Below are 15,408 nucleotides of genomic sequence, written 5' to 3'. Positions count from 1 at the left end.
ATCATATGGGAGTGTTGTATGCACAAGATGATTTCTTTTCCTCCATATCTTTGAAAGTTGCCAAAAGAAGTCACAAGAGGGGTTCTGTGCGTCTAAGGGATATTTTTTCAAAGAGGAAAAATTGTGTGTGCCTCAAGGGTTCCACAGGAAATTCTTCATCAATGAGTCACACGAGGGAAGTTTCATAAGCCACTTTAAAGTTGATAAGACTCTAAACATTCTTCGATAGAAATTCTATTGGCTTCACATGAAAAAAATGTTCAAAAAAATTATCATAGTTGCATTGCATGCTTAAAAGTCAAGACCAAAACATTTCTACCTTCTTATTATAGTAATGTCATCTAACTCAGAGTAGGTATACTTTATCACAAAAATGATTCAAAACGGTAAATTATGTTATTATTATAATTATGAAATTAAATATAAATAATTTTTATAAATTTATTATAAATAACTTTTATTTATTTTATAGATAATTTTATAATTAAAAAGTAGTTAAGTTTTAAAAAATAATCAATTTAAAAATAAGGTTAAATTTTAAAGATGATAAAATAATTATTTTAATTTATTTTTTTATTAAAGAATAAATTTAAAAAACAAATATGAAATATATATATATATATATATATATAAATATATATTGATGAAAGTTGAAAAAAAGAATTATTTTAAATTTCAGTGATTAAGGAATAAATAATTTATTTATTTGTTTTTTAAAAATAAACAAATTGAAACAAGGGCCCAAATATTTTACCCAGAGCCCATATGATCGGACGCAAAGGACTAAGTACTGAAACTCGAGGAAGAAGAGAAAGCATGACCCTCTTGTTGTGTCCGATCGAAGAAACCAGCCATGGATTTGTGTTCGTGATTTGAGCCACGCTACGATCACTTCGATTTGAATCCTAACACTCTTCACTTTCCCCATCCCATTTTTTTTTCTCTCCAAGTGCTTTCCACAACAATGATGTCCCCGAACCGCGTCTCAGAGGATCGGGGCAACCCACCTCATCATTTCAGGTAAATTTTCCTCCTTTTCTGAAAATTCAGCCAAAATCATTTCTGGGTGTGCTCCACTTTTGTTCTTTTCTTTTTGAATGTCTTTGATTCTGAGGATATTTGTTTGCTGTTCAATTGGGAGAGTGGCTACGAGCATTGAAATGTGGCAATGTTTTACTGTTTCTCAATGTGCAACTGTTTTAGGAACTGGATTGAAGCCTATTGGCCTTCTTTTTGATAGTTACCGCAAACATTGCTTATTTTGCGGTGGAGTATCTGTGTAGAGGGAAAAATTGAAGTTAGTACTAGAGCAAAGACAATACTCTCAATGGTTGCACTTTAATCTCTAACTTGGTTCAGCTTATTTTGAAGAAATAGTCGGTTCATCTTATTTTCTTTCTGAGAGAATTTTTTGAGAAATAAGAATTATTTTCAAGAAATAATCTTTTGCCAAATATTTACTGCATACTTGGAGGGAGAATCTGCCTCCTGTAGTGGTTCTACCGAGCTCGACCAGGATTGTTTTCAGTGGATGATATGTGCGATCTATATAGAGAAAGTAGTATCTTAAGTTTAATCCATTAGCGTGTGTTAAAGAAGCAATATAAAATTCTCTTTTGTCTTCACCTAGTTGTTTAAGCTTTCGAGATAGTTATGATAATGCATCAGAAGCTTTAGGATCAATTGGTCTAGAGCATGATCGTTATTGTTCCTGTTTGTCTAACTAAAAAGTTGAATTGTAATACGAGCCAAAGGTAGGTACATGTATTATCGAAGCTTTAAGTGCTAAGAGATCTTGCATGAAGGGTATTATTAGAGGTTTAATACAAAAGCATTCATGTGACAGTACTTATTAACTTAAGCTTTTGTGATAGTTGATTATACTGTTTTATTGATTACGTGTTGTGGCATTCTGCTTTTAGTGGATTTGCATAACAATTTCTCAGTGACATTCTACTATACCAAACTGGTTAATGTTTGGTTACATAATTTATTATTAAGAGACGAAGGTTGTGTGTTGGAACTGTTAACTTCATTTGCTCTTACTGGGCTGATTGTACATTTCAATTTGTAGACAGACACCCTTGCAGATAATCCATATTCTTGCGAATTTCATGAGGATATGGTCTATATACTCCATGTACCGCTACATTGAACAGACTGGTGCTTCTGTTGTTCTTTTTCTGTTTGCCTGCCTGGCCCCAGCGTCCATCCTATTTTTGATTTTGCAGAAGCCTTGGAGGGGCAGGCCTCTTTCTAATACGCAGGTGAATTTAATTTCAAATCACTGCAAATAAATACTCTAAAAAAACGCATTGAATTTCATATAAAGGTTATCATGAAAGAACATTCCTTACTAGTACCGTTTGTCTTTTCAGGTTGTTCCTTCTATAATAAATGGTGGTATAACAGCACTGTATCTGGTCTTATGGGGAAAGGGACTGAAATCATGTGGACCAGCTAGGTTGGTTTTATATTCTGAAAGAAAATTTCAGTTGATAACTTTAATATGTCAAGTGCCCAGTCTTAATTGCTGAGTTGTATCACGTCATGGCTGATGCTCAGTAATCACTGATTTCCAATTGTCATAGTCCATGTCCAATTGAATCATTGATGTTATCATACCATTTTATAGCCAGTTCTTGATCATGTTAGTATTGAGTGTTAATGGTGCTTTAATTTTGATGAGAACATTATTTTTATGGTTATAACTTACATAATCTCAATGTAATTATTCTTATTCTTATTAATTTAGAGCAATATTGGCCGAGTATTCTGGTGCGGTTCTTGGAGTACTTTCTGCAGTGTTATATGGTAGGAGAGCTCATATGTGGAAAAAGGTAACCCTTTTCAGATACTGACGTTGTTAGGTATACCATACAAGTTACACCACACGTTCTCTAATCTATTTAAATACCTATTCTACAACAACGTTTTTGCAATATTTCTCTTCTCTACTTTATCTGAATTGATAAATCTGTTATAACATGTCGGTGGGTTAGTTTGGTATAGGTCTTTAACTGAGGTACCAATTCCTATAAATAGGAACTGAGTGTTGTAATACTCAATAGGAAAAACATTGTATTCTTCTCATACAAATTTTTTAATGTAAATAACTCAAAAAGAAACAATGATAATTGAAAATTAAAGAAATTTACATATTTTACACTCACAATCATCATAAATATAGGGGCAAGAACCTTTAGAAACTGTTAGAGAAAGCAAGAGAATACAATATTTTTAATGCAAGTAACTCCAAAAGAAAAAATGATAATTGAAAATTAAAGAAATTTACACATTTTACACTCACAATCATCATCAATATAGGTGCAATAAGAACCTTTAGAAACTGTTAAAGAAAGCAAGAGAGAAAGAAACTGAATTTTTTTTTTCTGAATGAGAAATAGAACACATATAGGATATAGAAATATGGTCAAAGCATCTGCCCATTGATCAAGAACTGAAATATGTTGAACTAGAAGTTGCTTGGCTTACTCTTTCTTGAACAGAAAAGATATCAATTTCCATATACTTGATTCTTATATGAGTAGGATTGTGAGCAAGCTCAACTGCTGATTTTCTTAAAACACAATAGGAGAAGTAAAAGGAGCAGTCAGCTCAGTTAACAAAGTCTGAATCCACAAAATTTCAGCAAGTCTGAAATCTAGAAAATATTAGCTGTGGCTTGAGCTAGACTTCTATATTCTGCTTCAGTACTTGACCTGGCAACCACCTGCTGTTTTCTGGACCACCAAGAGATTAAATTTGGACCTAAGTATATACACCTGAGTTTGATCTATGGTCATCTGGATTTGATACCAGTCAATGTCACAAAGACCCTAAACACAAAAAGGTGTGTTTGAAGTAACTGGTTTTAGATGAAGCTCATGATGCATCGATCTTTGTAAGAATCTTAGAATTCTTTTTACTGCTACCCACGGAGACTCAAGGAATATTTGCCACAAATTGACAAACTTTGCTGACAACAAAATCTCTTTTAGTGCCGTTTTTCAGTGGATTTAGGTAGGATCAGTAGAAAACCTTTAGAAACTATTTAGAGAGAAAGTGAGCAAAGAGAGAAACAAATTGAATCTTTTATTTTCTGAATGAGAGGTAAAATAAAGAATTTATAAAGTGAATAGGTAGTTACAAACTGCTACTGACACCTGGCATATTGTAACTGACAGATGTTAATAATAACTATACTAATAAGAATAATAAACTATCAAGCAGATGCAGTTGAGAACTACTGCTCTTTAATAGAACTCTAATATATCTGTTTTGGAGGATCAGCCCCTGTTGTCCTTTCCTTTCTCTCTAGTAGAAAACAACATTTGTTTTTTGGTAAAAATCTATATCAAATTGTTTCATCTACTTCTCTGATAAAATAATATTAAAATATATAAGCCATAGTTATGGTGGGAAGTGAGATGTTATTATAATGCAAACTACATGGTTTTTACTGCTAGTATGCAAAGCAAAATGAAAACCGAAAATTAAAGAAATTCATGATAAATAAAATGTCTCATTTTACATAGTCGCCATTATTTTAGGACAATAAGAATGTAATAAAATGATTGATGAGGGTGAATTTAATAGAAAAAGGACATAGATTAGATGAAAATAAGTAGAATGTGAATGGGGAAGTTTAAGTAAAGAAGACAAAATCGAACTTGATAAGAAAGTAGTCCAAGTACGAAGGAACAGAGGTCAAAATATAACTTTTTGAGGATTGGTTTAGGATGAAGGGTTTTAAATCCTATTTTGTTTCTTGCTAAAAAGTGCATTAAAAATTGGTGAATAAATCACAATTTTACCCACAAAAAGTCCCTAGACAAGATCACATGAGTGAAAAAGGGGTGTTGGAAGCCTATCATGGTATTGCCCCTATAGATATGAATTTATGCTATTACCGCTCCATATTGTGAATCCCTTGTAAGCTATGAAGCTCAGGCACACCATAACAATGGGGCTTCTGTGTTAGACTCCCGTGGTACATGCTACCTACACACGTATGACACTGCATCGGATACAGTGTGTTGGGCCAGACATGATCATGCCCTCTGACATGCCGGAGATGACACGGTCAGATTCTTTGACATGCTGTAGAGACACACTGGACACAGACAATGACAACTCCCAGTGTGACCTTGCCCATTACAGCAGTGGAACAAGCCGAATCCTGCAATGTCTGAAACTTTTTCCTCTCAAGAATGAAACTCAGATTAGATTTTAGTGGGGAAATTGAGAGATTGTTGTTAATGGTGCAAGAAAGTGAGTGGCGTGAGCTTGGGGGGTAAGGAAAGAGAGGTGAAATGAAGTAAGACAGACAGACATCAACCAGTATTAATCACAATAAAAAGAAGTTAAAACTTGGAAAATTATTGTAAATATTTATCTGTGAGCTTATAGAAGATTTGATAATGGTTAAACCAACAAATCTATTAACTTCATTAGGGTTGAGTGAAAATACTGAAATTGACCTCAATCTTTTACAAATTTATGTAAAACTGCACTTTTTTAATAAAAAAAAGGTAGGAATCGAGATGATTAGTTAATATACGTAGTTTCCAAACCAAAATATTGTAAAAGAATTGGCTCATTTTTTTATTTCTATAAATTATATATATATATATATATATATATATATATATATATATATATATATATATATATATATATATTGCCTTGTCTGTCTATATTTTTTCAATTTAACCACATCCCTGTCCGTGTCGTATCCGTATTTGTGCTTCATAGCTGATAAGCCTAGGGTGCTATACTCAGCTACTTATGGATCACTACTGACTACTATGATCTAAGCCCAGGTTGTACTATTATATGTGAAACAATTTGATTTGTGTTGTTGGTTGTGATTAATGTGTTTGAAAAAAGAGTTTGAGATATTAGGATTGTCTCTTATCCAGTGTATACTTTCTTATTTTGAACCAGATAGGTGGCCTAGTTGCCATGCTGGCATCTTTATACCTGCTATCAGAAGGATGGGCTACTGCAACGTATTCTCCATTCTATATCCTCACTCAGACTGTTATTTTTATCTTAAATTCACAAAGTTTTCTTCTAAAATATCTTTTATTCTATTTATTCTGTCTTCTCTGTCAACTTTTTCATACTTTTCATATTTTCCATAAATGTTGTAAACTTAACAAGAATTTACCTTGGGAAGATCGAGATAGTTCTGAGTCTCAGACTGAACCAGTTTTGGGCCTGAAGTTAATGTTAATACCTATAATTGCTGGTATTCTATCTGCACTGAGGAGAGTCATTGCTCGGCGTGTTTCAATCAAGGTGGTAACATTTATGTAATTAGCCCTTCATACTTTGTGTTTGGTGCGTGGTTCTTTGTGTGTTTCCATAACCCAGAACATTTTTTTCCTTTCAGAATCAACTTAAAAGGCGGCTCCATGGCTTAACTATTGCTTCTGCAACATGTTTTATGTTTCCCATTGCCATGTGGGACATGATCATAGTGAGTTCTATGTAATTTTCACTTTAAGCTCTATATTAGATATGGTTATGTCTTCTATGGAATTCTTGTATTGTTTGAGATTTTGGCTTGTTTGACATTTGGCAATTGTTTCTCACTTCTCTTTTGGGTCCTTCAGGGCTCATCATCCGAATCTGATAACAATAAAAAGTTGCCATTCTCTGCTTGGGCCTTCTTCAGCACTATTTTGTTTGGAAACATTGTGATATTCTATGCTGACAGTATTGCAGAGGAGAGGTATGTCATGAATGATGATAATCTTGCCATAAGTAAAGGCTACTAGAGTACTAGGATGTTTATGCATTTTGAAATTGCGTTTCATATGCTCTTTAGATTGTCAGAGAAGGTTCTATAAAATAGCTATTAAGTAATGGCATCCCAGCAGTAATATTCGCCCAATTGCCATGGGAAAGTATTATTCAATTTTTAGTTTTATGAAATTATAATCCTTGTGTAGAAATTAGTTGACATCTATCTGTCTTCATTAAATGACAATGAAAAACTTCATTTTAAATTCAAAGTTGATCTGGTATGCTCTGAATTATATTTGGATTTTGATGTTTTGAATTAGCTCATAATCTCCTTTGTAGATTGCATATGGTTTTCTCCTCACCAAGGCATTTAGCAGCAGCTAGTGCATGCATCATCATAATGGAGAATGTGTACAAGATGGATTTTTCTCTTGCAGGATTCACAATTTGCTGCTTAATATTAGGTTTTGGTATGTTTAGCAGTTCATTTTGAATATTAATGTTCTCTTAAAATTTTTCTTTTCATGGATTGTTTGCTGAACTGAACTTGTAGATGATAATTCTTTGTCAAACCTTTCCAACTATTCATATTTTATTTTTAATTTATTTTTTATATATTAGGGTTGCACACAGTGTTATTTATTTATAAAAGGAAAATACAAGGAGATGGGCATAAACCTGTTACATCTAATAGCTTTAATAACAGAAATATGATAAATTGAATGGGAAACATCTAACAGGTTTCAAGTTCTCTCACTTTTAGTAAAACTACTTGATGATGTATAGTGCTTATAGCTTACTCATGACCAAGGTGATTTTTTAGCCACTGTCCATGACTGTTTCAAGGGTCTAACTTGGAGATAGATCCAGCAGCCCTGCTGCATTCTTAGTTTTTATCTTTCCATTTTCTTCTGTTGTTTTTTCCTTAGTTTTAGAGGAAATATTACCCATTCCCTTATTTTACTTATTCTGTCTCTTCTGTCTGATAAAATGTTTTTCTAAAATAAACAAACATGACAAAATTGATAAATGTTAGTGTTTTCAATTTGCTTTTCTTACGAAGTTCATTCGGAAAGAAAAGAAGTAAGTTATATTAAAGCAAAGTTTAAAGGCTGTGTTTGATTTCTGTTTCGAAAACTGTTTTGAGTTTGAAGAAAAAAAGTAAATAGACACCCACAGACAGCATATTACTCACCATATGCAACACCACTCCTGATGACCGATTCTTGAGCTAGGACTGCTAAGAGAAAACATCTCCCAACTCTTTGATGCAATTTTCAAAACTTAATAAATTTTGGACAAGAAATTTATTGCCAAGTAGTATTAAATTATTTAGCAAACTTTCGTGGAAACCAAAAGGTGAGAAGGAAATCAAACTGACCCTAACTTCTTTATATAAAACTCGGCTTCTCAGATTCCTTATACATTTGTTTCATCCCCTGGAATTTAAATGAAACATATATATGTTGGTTTTTTCATTGCCTTCTCTTAATAGTAATAACCTGATTTCATCGGAATATAAATTTTATGGCTTTCTTGTTTTTGTTTTTCTCTTTTAGTAGTTAATCTTAAATGCTCAATGCAATTGAATTATGTAGGGATACACGAAGCAACTTCATTGGAGCTCAGTAGAAAAGATTCCGTTAAAAATTCAGATTCATCAATTAGAGAATTTGATGATCCAATCCAGATGTCACCCCTGCCTACTTGATGTATGTGTAATTTATTCCTTCAACTTATTATTAAATATGAATTTATTGCCAATTGTTTGTTTGGTCCATGTGTGAGTGGGGTGCATATCTATGTCGACCTTCTTCTTAATTCGATTGACAGCAATTTTTTATGATGAGTTGATACTGATTCTTACATGGTGCGAGGCTGATTACCAGTTTTTGTAATATCTGTTGTCTGTTTAATGTTCAATGTGAACAATAATCATATGAACATCTAAAAATATATAGGGATATAAGTAGGAATATTAAGAATTGATAGAGAACGAGAAAATTGCATGATACAAACTGGTATAGAAGAGTGTTAGCAGCACACTTTCTACCACAATTTATTTAATATACTATTACTTCACTATTGGTTGAAATTTATTGAAAACTATAAAATCAGCACAACAGTCATTAAACAGGAAGTGAGAACAACCAAAATTTGTGGTTTCCAATCTCTTTGAAATACTTTCTATGTTATTGGTTGAAATTGATTGAAAACCTTCAATTTTGGTGGGTCCTAGGTTTCATTCAATGACTCTTGATTTTGGTAGATCGTAGTTAATTTAAACCAATAAAAGAGTGTTTGGAAGAAAGATTTAATAACATTGTCTCTGTTTATCTCAAGGTGTCTTGGTTTAGTATGTGTTCAGTATTGGTTCACAAAAGTATGGACTCTGTTGACCCATAGTATCATTTTGTTGTGAACTAGTTTTTGCAGACAAGATGTTATATGTTGTGAAGATGTATTTTGTTGAACACCACTTTTTGGAAGCTCCAGCATCTAGTTTGCTACACACCAAATTCTTGATGATTGATCTTATCTTTGTTGGTTTGAGAACCAATTTTGACCTACAAAGATCATTACTAGTCTGCTAGTTTATTGTGTAGTTTAGGAGTAATTTTCCACCATGAAAAAAGCAGCATCATTGTTCCTGGTCCTGGTAGATGTTCTTTGAATCTTGTTATAATCAAATCATCCAAATCAGCTAACCACACTTTGTAATGAAATTATGAATCTGCCAATCTGTTGGTTTTTCCCTGTATATTATTTCCACTCTTTTTCTTTCTCTTTATTTCCTCAGAGGTATATCTTATGATACCCAATTACAATATTTGTATGATGATGGATCAGAGTTATCAATGTTTTTAAGACCAAATCAGTGGTAAAAACATTAGTTAATAGTTCGACTGCGGTTAAACCGGTATTAATAAAAAAGTTTGTAAATAATATTTACTAAATATAGTATCATAATTTTATAACACTAAAATCTATAATAAAATATCATTGTACTAGACGCTAACATCCAAAGTATATATAGAAGATAAAATCAAACAAATAATATTTAAATTTAAATTTAATAAATTATGACAATATTAATTAAAAGTAAAAACTTTACATCTAGAAGAAAATGATAAACTAATATAATCCAATATTATAAAAATAATGCATAACAAATAAAAATTAATATAAATGAGTAAATTGATGTTTTAATAAAGTCATTTATACCTATTTTGTAATTTTTATTAAATGATATTTTATTTATTTTATAATATTTTATTATATAAGTTTAAAATAGATTAAATATGTTTTTAGTTTTTAAATTTTGATTAACTTTGACATATTTTGGTTTTTAAACTTTTAAAATAAATACTTTTTTAAATCGTTAGAATATAATGCATTTTTTTTAAATCGTTAGAATACAATGTATTTTTTTTTCTATGGTAAGAGATAAAAAACAGTGAGATGCTGACATGGAAGATAAAAAGTTTCAATTACGTTAAATTGTGGTTTTTTTTGCTTCCTCTACCTTGATTTCTTTTCGTATAAAAAAATTTATCACCTTAAAAATTGTAGGGTAATAATATTTGCAATCAAGTGTGGATCAAACTCCTTATAATATAGTAGAATTCTTTAAGAGTTTTTAAAACGTAGTTTATATTGAGAGAATTAGTATAAAAATTACACTTTATTACGTTTCTTTAAAGCTTTTATAAAGTTTTTTGAAATTTCATCATCATCCGAACGTTTATTTACCTATAAACTTAATGTCTAAACAAAGTGCACTTTTGTATACTCTTATTACAAATCATTAGATGTTGCTTTACGAAAGAATTTTGAGAACACTATTCATCTGCCTTTAGTGTTTTGTTGTGTACTTCATTATTTATTTAAAACTAGTTTAGATATTTTATCCATGCAATGTCCTAATTGAATAAAATTCATTCACACATTTGAAAGAACTTTACAGGAAAAATGATAATCTTATTAATATATTGGGATCAATATAAATAGGAAGTAAAAGAAAACATTTAACAACCTTTTTTTAGAAAAAAAAAATAGTTTGTATTCCTCCTTCATTATTTACAAAAATTATTTATTTCTAAAATGATGAATGTCTACCAATGTTTTTGCTTGATTAGTAAAAGAAAACTTATGATTGTGTTCCTTTGTTTTTTATGCTACATCCAAGTTCAACAAATCCTATGTTTGGTTTTGAATGTGTTCCTAAGCAATTATGTATAAAACATAATTTTATGTTTTATTAGATAATGTCATATGCAAAACATCCGATCTAGCCATGAAGCATAAGTTGCATGACTACAAAGATGCAAGTGTTATTTAAAATATGCTTTGTTTGATAGATGTTAGTGTTATGCACATGCATCGCCTGATAAGCTTTTACTTATATAAATGCAAGCGAGTATACTTAGTACTTAGAGTTTTTTTATTGTATACTTCATTTGACAAATGCAAGCCTTAAACACTTTATAATACATGTAAAACTTTAATCAATGCTTATTTTGTGCTTGTGGAATTATAACCTTGTTCAATCTTTGAAGAAGATCTCACAACGCCTCATCAACATAAAAGATCTCTTGAAAAATGTGTGATGAGTGTATATTTATGCCTACATTTTATGTTTAATTTTGAATTCTTTTATGGAATTCTTATGTTTAAATGATAGATTTGAATAAAATTTTGACAAGTGGGTTTATTGAGTTTGGAAATTAAAAGGTTTTAAAAAGTGATTTTATTTTCATAAATTATTTATGGATATTCTAATGTTTGTTGAGTAGTGTTCCAATTTGTTACAAGTGGTATACGAAAAGTTTCCAAGTACTGTTTTCCACAGGATTTGTATTTGTTTGTCTAATAATGTGTTTTTTTATCAACTTCAGCTTGGATAACGATGATGATTGAATTCATTAGTAAAAAAACAAATTGTAACAACACAAAAAATTTAGAAAATTTAATTAAGACAAAGATGAAACTTCATTGGAATTGAGTTTCATGAATCACATGATGATAAAACTCTATACAACATATTACTATTTTATTTAAACATTCACATCAAGGTATACTAGTTCTAATTCTTTAAGAACTAGTTCTAAACTTATATGCCCAATCAATAATTTCTTAGTTCATTTAACATATAATTTGCATTAAATTTAGATGTTAAGAATGACAACGAGATTAAAACTATTCCTAAAACCAACTCTCTTGATTTCTTTATCTATGTTTATGTTTTAATTCATTTTCCAATGATTAAGCACATTTCATTTATGACATTCCATCATTTCATAAAAATTTAGATAAAACATAAGAATGAAAAAAGATTGTATTGCATAGGAGAATTACATCATTTGAGTTTACTACATCTAATCCCAATGAAAAATGAAATTAGCTACTCCTAATCATCTATAACATACAAGTTTGATGAAAATTTATGGAAGAACGACGTCTTATGCCTTGAAGTAATCTTTGAAAATTTCCTTGAGTTTCTACATGCTTCCACAACCAGAACTGCCATTATTTCTTTCTTTCTCGACTAATTTATCACTCCCAGAATTACATAACTTGCTGAGCGAGCATGTATGCATTCGATGGGCGAGAACTCAACTACTTCACTATTAACTAATTCCACTTGCTGAGCGAGGCACTCTACTTGTTGAGCAAGTGTCCTTCTTCTTAGCTAAGTGAACTAGCTGTGGATGAGAGAGAAGATCCTAGCAACAAACTCTCATTCTCAATGATTCTTTATTTTTCTATACATTGACCTAACAACAAACTTACCTAACAACATAACAAAAGAAGAAAATATTACATCTTTCTATGAGGAAAACACATAACTCATGAATAAATACAAATTTGAGAGTATTAATAAGCATGAATAATAAATATTTTTCACACTTATTAGTGTGTTATGTTTTACAAATTTTTACCGGACATATGACATCAGAAACAAAGTAATTCTAACATCTTATAGGTCTTTGGAGGGCTTTCGACATATTATAGTAGTAAATTCCTACAACTTCCCTTCAATTGTCTTAAAGTTTTCACAAAATTCGAAGGACATATAACGTTAGAATTTACCTATTCCGACGTGTAATTGCTTACTAGACAACCCAAAGGTCATTTTTATGCAAGTTGACATGATTCATGCAACCATATAACATCTAGAAAGTTTAATTCCAATGTTAATGGACGTAGAACTTTCGATGTCAATTAAGCATATGACCTCATAATTTTGGAATTTTCGACGTCTAAATTGTAAAATTATTTATAACAATGTCACTGGTCATTTTTAAAGTTGATTTTGTTTTCAATGCTAACATTGAATACTATACGTGAAAAATATATTTCGCACTAGTGCTTGGGCCTTATAAGCTCTGAATAGACCCAATCTTCTTGTATATTTTATTTTATGAATGACATGGTTGAGCGTTTGTCATTCTCTCTTGAGAAAAATATGTTGAATTATCATATATATCGATGTTATCTCTTATGAAGATTATATAGAAAATATACTAAAGATTGAGAGTTTAAGAATATCCTAAGAATAAATTTATTACAAACAAGAAAATATTCTTAAGGTATCAAGGATGAAGAATTGAAAATATGAAAATATCTATAAAGAACATCTTAAAGAGATTATATGTACTTATGCTACAATGATATGCTACAACTATAACATGATTAAAAATTGAAGAAATACATATTGACAAAATTCGGGAAGGAAAGAGGGAGTAAATCAAGAATGGAAGTAACAAGATGTTGTGAAGATAATCAAGACTTTCCTTAATAAAGAAAAAGAAAACAAAAATATTGATATGAAGAGAAAACACTTTTTTTTAACTTCGTACAAACACCAAAACAAACCAAAACAAAAGACATGCTAGCTGCCCTACTAATTATTTCTTTTAAAATGGTTTCTACCTTTGACACCAAAATCTCTCATTAATTTTTTTTGTACGGAAATTAATTTTTATTTATCTACTAATAAAATTTGTAGGTAGCACTGATTTACAAATATTCTAATTTGCAAATAAATGTTCGTAGGTAATTTACCATTGAATTTATATTTAGAGTTCAGTATACGAAGAAAAATAGCCCATTTCTAATGTTTAAGCGTTCTCCTTACCATATGAATCACTTACATACTTAGAATAACACATTCACGTTACTAGATAAAGGGGGTGTGATCGAGAAAAGTCATTTTTCGAATTAGGTATAGATGTGAAAATAACGGATAACTTATATTCTTCAACATACTTGTTTTATTTTGTTCAAAATACTTTAAATAGTTTGATATATTTTGTATTTAGGTTGAAATATATGTTGGAATAATTTTCCAAGAACTTAGGAAATCAAGATGAACAACAATGTAGACTTGATATAATCTTCTAGGCGTGAATACACATTTTCCTAAAAGCAATATTTCGTCCATTATAAGAGTGAAGGGGATCACGAAATCCGCTTTTGAGATACAAAGAAGAAATACAACGATGATACTCTCTCTTAGTATTAACGTTAAACAAGAATAAAATTTTCACGAATTGTTTTGGGTGTTAAGTGAATGACAAAATATAGAGAAAAGTCTCATTTTATCTGTGTACATCAATAGAGCATAGAATCTCTTTATATGTTGATCAGACATCTTTCAAATGCAAGAGATACCAAATTCTAATTAGTTACGTTTATTCATAAATGATTGTAACTTTTCATGAATGGTTGTAACCCTTCATGAATAAGTGTAATTTTTTATGAATGATTGTCTCTCATACTTTTAAATTCTAACAATATATAATTTAATTATTATTATTATTATTCAGAATTGTTTGTGTAAAAATTATATACTAAAAAAAAACAGATTTTTTATGTCATTTAAGGAAAAAATTAACATAAAATATACTTTTTGCATTGGATTTTATCTTAACGGATATAATTTATTATGTTGTTTATAACTTGGGTGTTGCTCCCTCCACCATCACACATTTCTCCCTCCACCTCCCCTTTACTATTTTGTCCCTCAGTAAAATTTTATTTTTAGGGTTATTATTTTTTAATTTTACCAATTCACAACCTATTTCACTAATAACCTATTCTAGTCCCGTACATGAGTAAAATACTTTTCTTTTATTTTAACATTATATTTCTTCCTCTCTTTCTTTCGTCGTTGTGAGATACTACAAGTTGCAAAGGTTGGTGGTGGTGGAAAGAATTATCAAGCAGTCTCCCTCTCGTGGTGCAGTGTCGCTCTCGTGGTGTAGTGTCGCTCTCGTGGTGTAGTGCGTTGAGTGATGCAGTGTGTGTGTGCTTCCTCGTATTCGAATAAACCTTGAAATAAAATCCTAAAATAAAAAACGTAACCTTTAAACGGAGGTGACATCCTTCAACGGATGTCAACATCCGTTTAAGGAAAAACGGATGTCGACATCCGTTTTACCTTAAACGGATGTTGACATCCGTTGAAGATGTCACCTCCGTTTAAAGGTTACGTTTTTTATTTTAGAGTTTGTTTTATTAGGGGACCTCCGTTGATGTATACTTTCTCACGCTGGTTGATGCTCTGGACGCTCCTCGATGTTCCTCCACACCACGACGGCGACGCTTCTTCACACCACGACGACAATGGAAGCTTTCAAACAAAAA

The 15,408-nt window shown here is 30.9% G+C and overlaps 1 protein-coding gene across 2 annotated transcripts; it reads left to right on the top strand.

Moving 5' to 3' along the window:
* The first annotated feature begins 766 nt into the window (after nucleotides 1–766).
* On the top strand, nucleotides 767–9,541 carry LOC108343887 (uncharacterized). Of its 2 annotated transcripts, none has more exons than XM_017582319.1 (11): nucleotides 767–1,020; nucleotides 2,079–2,267; nucleotides 2,379–2,464; nucleotides 2,756–2,840; nucleotides 5,950–6,028; nucleotides 6,176–6,306; nucleotides 6,401–6,487; nucleotides 6,624–6,742; nucleotides 7,096–7,226; nucleotides 8,355–8,468; nucleotides 9,184–9,541. In XM_017582319.1, the coding sequence occupies exons 2-10, from the start codon at nucleotides 2,115–2,117 to the stop codon at nucleotides 8,465–8,467; spliced, it is 984 nt and encodes a 327-aa protein (XP_017437808.1). In that variant the 5' UTR covers nucleotides 767–1,020; nucleotides 2,079–2,114; the 3' UTR covers nucleotide 8,468; nucleotides 9,184–9,541. The 2 variants fall into 2 exon arrangements, with proteins under 2 accessions (XP_017437808.1, XP_017437807.1); XM_017582318.1 differs by having other exon boundaries at nucleotides 2,075–2,267.
* Nucleotides 9,542–15,408: the final 5,867 nt, after the last annotated feature.

Source organism: Vigna angularis, chromosome 8, assembly GCF_016808095.1.
Source record: "Vigna angularis cultivar LongXiaoDou No.4 chromosome 8, ASM1680809v1, whole genome shotgun sequence".
Taxonomy (NCBI): Eukaryota; Viridiplantae; Streptophyta; class Magnoliopsida; order Fabales; family Fabaceae; genus Vigna; species Vigna angularis.
The sequence above is the reverse complement of the archived record's forward strand: the minus strand, read 5'-3'. Positions and strand labels throughout refer to the sequence as shown.